The sequence below is a fragment of the Pimephales promelas genome, chromosome 3, assembly GCF_988280905.1.
Source record: "Pimephales promelas chromosome 3, fPimPro1.hap1.1, whole genome shotgun sequence".
NCBI lineage: Eukaryota > Metazoa > Chordata > Actinopteri > Cypriniformes > Leuciscidae > Pimephales > Pimephales promelas.
The window spans coordinates 8,229,819-8,235,848 of NC_142771.1; the positions used below are offsets into that span (position 1 = coordinate 8,229,819).

General features: G+C 39.2%; 1 protein-coding gene across 3 annotated transcripts in view; it reads left to right on the plus strand.

Moving 5' to 3' along the window:
* The window catches only part of LOC120476242 (interferon-induced very large GTPase 1), a 41,718-nt gene extending 36,478 nt beyond the window's left edge, over window positions 1–5,240 (plus strand). For all 3 annotated transcript variants that reach the window (XM_089129279.1, XM_089129276.1, XM_089129275.1), the window contains one exon: window positions 2–5,240. In XM_089129279.1, the coding sequence (XP_088985405.1) occupies window positions 2–4,630 (4,629 nt within the window). In that variant the 3' untranslated portion in view covers window positions 4,631–5,240. The remainder of the gene's footprint in view (window position 1) is intronic.
* Window positions 5,241–6,030: the final 790 nt, after the last annotated feature.

Sequence of the window (6,030 nt, forward strand, 5' to 3'; positions counted from 1 at the left end):
GGGAGTCACAGCACACCTATTTCGCAGACTTCATCTTCACAGGAACAATAACCTGAGAGCTGCAGATGTTCTTCAGATAACTGAACATTCATTACAGTCCCAAGAATCCTGTGCTGAAGAGGAGCTGAGTCAGACTTTCATACGAAAACTACTGATGATGGACTACATAGCAAGATGCATTAATGTTAAAGAGAACAATGAACAGGATCGCACACAACAAAGAGACACAGTGTCAGTGTCTAACAAGGGAACAAGTCAGTCTGATCGCATTCACCCGATGGATGTTCAGATGGCTGTGTTTCATTGTGCTGATGGTTTCCTGAAGCAGTTGATGGTCAGTAAACTGTCCCAGTGTCAGTACGCTCTCCCTCTGCTTGTTCCTGATCCAGACACACAACAGATTGAGTTTCCTCTCTGGACATTCAGACAAATCAACAAGAGCTGGAAGACGAGAAACACCAACAATGAGATCACCAGTCAAACCCATCCGGTCTACAAGGCAGAAACTCCAATGGTGTGTTTCTTCAGGTTTGGCTCTGTGTCTTCATCCAAGTCTCATCTGATGAACAGTCTGATCAATGAGAAACACGACACGTTCTTCCACAGGAACTGTCCAGGCAGCAGCAGAACCAGAGTCCTGATGGATGGAGTGGTGGAGATCGCCTGGTTCTGCCCCTCTGGGAAAAACACGGATAAATTCACGGACTGTGTTGCGTTCTGTAATCTACACAGTGATGCAGGAGATCATGAGAAAGAGCTGCAGATCCTCACTGAAATGGCCTCAGTCAATGTTGTTCTTCTACCACAACTTCAGAAAAATGACAGAAGTGCAGAAAAGATCCAGAATCTGTTCAGAATCACAACACCACTTATTTGTCTTTTTACGGAGGATGATTTTACTTTAATGAAGATGAAAAAAGGGAAATTCAAGATTGGTCTGAAAGACAGAGATCGGTCAGATGTGTCTGAAGAACTCAGAAGAGCCATAAATGAGTGTCTCTCAGAATCATCTTCCACTTTCAGACTTGAAGATGTGTCCAAACACTCAGACATCAGAGTAGATGAGGAAGATGATGAAGACTGCAGGAGAGGAAGAGAAGCAGCACAGCAGATGATGAGTTTACTGGAGAAGAAAAATCTGACAGAAATCAAACACTCATTTCTGCCTCATCAGGGGAAACTGTGGCATCAGTGGAGTCAGAAGAACAAAGAACTACATCGACCTCAAGGAGAAAAGACCGAAATGGAAATAAGAATACAAACAGAAATTATGAAAATACGAGAAGAGCAGCTTAAATCCGACATCAGTGTGTTTATGAAGTTCTTCATTAAACAAATGAACTCACATTCTGAACATGAGAATATGTATTTCATCAAATGGCTGAGAATCCTCCTGGATGATTATACATCAGCAGACCTTTCTGCTCTTCATCAGAAGTATGATGAAAAGTGGTCAGCAGTTTTAAAACTGAAAGAGAACAATGTAAAACCTGAGCAACTCAAAGCTGAAGAAACTGACCTTGAGAGAATATCTGAGGATCTTCAAGCTGCATCCTTTGGTCTGGAGCACATCATGAGGGAGATCGGTCAGATCTATGAATCATGTTCATCTGTGAAGAAGAACAAGAAAGATCTGCAGTTTCACTTCTCTGCTCTCCCGAGTCTTGCAGCAGAGATGATGATCTCTGGATTTCCACTGGAGCTGATGGATGGAGATGCTGCTCATGTTCCTCTGGTCTGGATCTCTGCTGTTATAGATGAACTCATCCAGAAACTGGGAGACCAGAGAGTCTTTGTGCTGTCAGTTTTAGGGATTCAGAGCTCTGGGAAATCCACCATGCTGAACGCCATGTTTGGACTCCAGTTTGCCGTCAGTGCTGGCAGGTGCACCAGAGGAGCTTTCATGCAGCTGATCAGAGTCTCAGACGAGATGAAAACACAGATGAACTTTGACTATATTCTGGTTGTTGATACTGAGGGTTTTCGTGCTCTAGAACTGGCTGGAAGATCAACAAGACATCATGACAATGAACTGGCCACATTTGTTGTTGGTCTTAGTAATCTGACCTTGATCAACATCTTTGGAGAAAACCCAGTTGAGATGCAGGACATTCTTCAGATTGTTGTTCAGGTCTTCATGAGGATGAAGATGGTCAAACTAAATCTCAGCTGTGTGTTTGTGCATCAGAACGTCTCAGACGTCACAGCTGGAGAGAAAAATGAGGAGGGAAGGAGACGACTGCTGGAGAAACTGGATGAGATGACAGAGCTTGCTGCAGAAGAGGAAGACTGTGATGCAGAACGTTTCAGTGATGTCATTAGATTTGATGTACAGAATGATGTGAAGTATTTCGCTCAGCTCTGGGAAGGAAGCCCACCGATGGCACCACCAAACCCAAACTACTGCGAGAACATTCAAGAACTAAAGAAAACTATAATGTCTCATGCCTCAAATTCACATGGATTTATGCTGAAAGGCTTAAAAGATCGTATTAAAGATCTCTGGGAGGCTTTACTGAATGAACGATTCGTCTTCAGCTTCAGAAATTCTCTGGAGATTTCAGCCTACAGGAAACTGGAGACCGAATACAGCAAGTGGACCTGGAGTCTTCATAGTGCCATGATGAAAACTGAGAACAAACTACACAACCAAATAGAAAATGAAGCGATACGTGAGGTTGAAGAAACTGGTCTGCAAGAAGAACTGAAGAAGACAAAAGAAGAAGTGAAAAAATCAATGTCTGAATTCTTTGAGAAAGACAAAGATAAAGATATACTGATTCAGTGGAAAACATCATTTGAAATCAAAATCAAAGATATAGAGGAAAACATTGTGAGAGAAACAAAGAGGAAATTAAAGCAGATTCTTCAGCAGCGAGACCTTAAGAAAGAGATTGATTCTCAGAGGACACATCAAGAAAACAGTCTCTATGAAAAGAGCAAAGAACTTGCCTTAAAACTCAAAGCAAATGATGAAGAAACACTGAAGAAAGAGTTTGATCTGTTTTGGAAACAGTGTGTGAATAATATCAAGTCAGATACTCCTGCAATCAAAGACATTGATATAATGAGAGATGTGATAAAGATCCTCAGTGACACCTATAAAAGTGTTTCTGTAGACCACAGGATGGAGAGCAGAGATATCTTCTATGTGTCCAGTTTTTCAGATTATGTAAAGGTAAAACAATCAAGTGGATTGTTAAAATATGTCCTCAGAACTTTTGGTTACTGTTCTTTAACTAAAGAGGATGAAGTTCAAATAAGAGCATTAATCACAGACATTGCTCAGCGTACAAACACACAGATTCAATCATTTAACATTTCAAAGATGGGCTACAACAAGAGATGCATTCAACAACTCACATATTACATCAAGGAAAGGTTAGTACAACATGAGGAAGGATCAGTGAAATATGAGTTCAAGAATGAATTCTTCAGGGATTTGGTTATTTCCATCTGTAAGAGAGCAAACAAGATGATCACTGACCAACACAGACTATTCAGGGAAGCCAATGATCCTGTAATATATCTTGAGAAGAAGAGAGAAGAGTACTATAGTATTTTCCAGAAATACTGTCATGGATCAACATCGGCTGCTATTTTTGGTGAGATCATCTGTCAGAAACTGAAAGAGCCCATTGAGCAGAGTGTCTACAAGAAGACTGCCAGATATCTGGCTGGTGAAATGACATCAAACTGTGAATCACTGAATGGAAACAGATCAAATCTGGAGAAACACATCCTGAAGACACTGGCAGAAGAGGAGGATTTTGACAAATACATGAACTACATTAAAGATCCCAGAGATCACCTCAAGAGTTTCATCAGAGATGAAGTCAGTCGGTACATCACTGATAAGTTCAGTGTCAGTGTTTTACCCAAGATGAAGAAGAACATTAAACTCCTGCAGCAGAAGATAATGGAAGCTGCACATGAATCTACTGAACATGTTCAAAAGAAAAGAGGAGATGTTGGATTGTGGTTGAAGAGTTTCACACTGTGGCTCTCAGATGAGCTGATCTTCTCTGTAAAAGACCTCAGTGGAGTCAAACATGATGATGTTGATGTGAAACTCCTGAAAGATGTGATAAAACAAGAACTTCCTGCTATAATATCGGACATCAGCAGGGGATTCACAAAGACTTTTCCAGTAAATCTGGACTATAAAGAAAGACCAGATGAGCTTCTGATTGAACACTTCTTTCAGTGCTGTTGGGTTCAGTGTCCGTTCTGTGGAGCCGTCTGCACCAACACCATAGAAAACCATCCTGGAGATCACAGCGTTAATTTCCATCGAGTGAATGGAGTTAAAGGATGGCATTACCATCAAACAGAGAACCTCAGAGCTGATTTTTGCACAACTTTAGTAACAAGTAATGAAAGATTTTGTGTATCTGATGTGTCTTTTCCATATAAAGAATACAGAAGCGCAGGAGGAGTTTATGCGAAGTGGAGCATCACCCCTGATCTCTCTGAACTGTCCTACTGGAAATGGTTTGTGTGCCGATTCCAGAAAGATCTGGAAAAATATTATAATGCAACATTCCAGGGTCGTGGTGAGATTCCACCTGAATGGAGAAATCACACACAAGAAGAGGCTATTCAGAGTTTAGATGGATATTTTGTTTGATCCAAACTGTTTGATTTGATCAAACTCAACACAAATTCCAGTATTTCAGCAGTATTCTCTACTTAAAGTTCAAAATCAATTCCAGTTTTCCACTCAATCACACTCTCTCTCCACCCACTGAACGTTGAAACAGCTGTTACTATTTATCAGTTGACTCTCTCCTTACAGCTTGTCCTGGAGTTGCGTTCTCCCCATTGTTGACTTTGCTTGACCATGCCCCCCTCCACAATACATTTACACATACTCAATCATATAATCTCTCATGTGTCACTTGTTGAAACATTTCTTATTTTCTTTATGGTGGATGAGACATAGTGCGCTATAGAAAGGACAGTGAACAATTCACACAGTAAATATACCATTGGGTCGAATTAAATTTGGTTTTACGTCAGGGTCATGTGAAGCACCACAGTGTACGAAAATGCATACTTCCCAACTATATATTAGGGAAAACAGTGGGATAAGTCTCTACTCGAGAGAGCATGAGATTGTTTTCCAGTCCAAAGACATATGAGCGAGTCAGCGCAGATGTCTGCTAGTTAACTTATCAAGCTGTGATGTAAACAAAATTCTGCTGGCTATTTTAAAAAAGAGAAAAGTTCTTTGATACTTCCTGTTTTAATCAGAATACTGTAAATGTCAAATAAATTGAGTAAAAATGCTTATCTAACCATTTCACAGGGATTTTAAGTAATGGTCAAAGTCTGTAGTCTCTGAAATATTAAATTCTGCTTGGTCAATTGTGCAATCTATCTATGTCTTATATGAAATACAGCAGTATCTGGGTATTTTTATTAATTATGTCTGCTTGTATCACAGCAGTTTCTACAAGTAAGCTAATAAAACAAGTGTTAACTCAAATGTTTCATGTTCATTTATTTTTATAAATAAAATATACATTTGTTTTGCAAGCAGCCGTATATTTTAGTGTGATAATAAACAATGACATCACACTTTCTTAACCACTTAACCACCTTTTTTGTCAATCTAAACTTGTTCGGTAATTCAAGAATACTTTTGACCTAACTCCGCAGATTATTGCTGACGTGAAAGCATTTCAAGAAGTGAAAGTATGAAAAAAATGATGGAAGTTTAAATTGTCTGTAAATCAAATGCACTGTATGGGTTGATTTAAGTTGATATATTTTAAACCCTACTATAATGTGACCCACAGTTTTATCCTTAACGCTGTAATTTTTTGTTAAGAAAACCCCAAATCGTAATCTCTTGAATATGGTGTTAATTTCTTTATTCTATATCCAAAAATGTTTACCCACGAGCAAAACTGGTTTAAATCTCCTTTGTTTTCCTTGTTAAATGTACCTCTCCTTTCATCCCTTATAAATAACAAAAAGAAAAATGTATTTAAACTATTTAAAGATATTTAGAATTGTCATTGT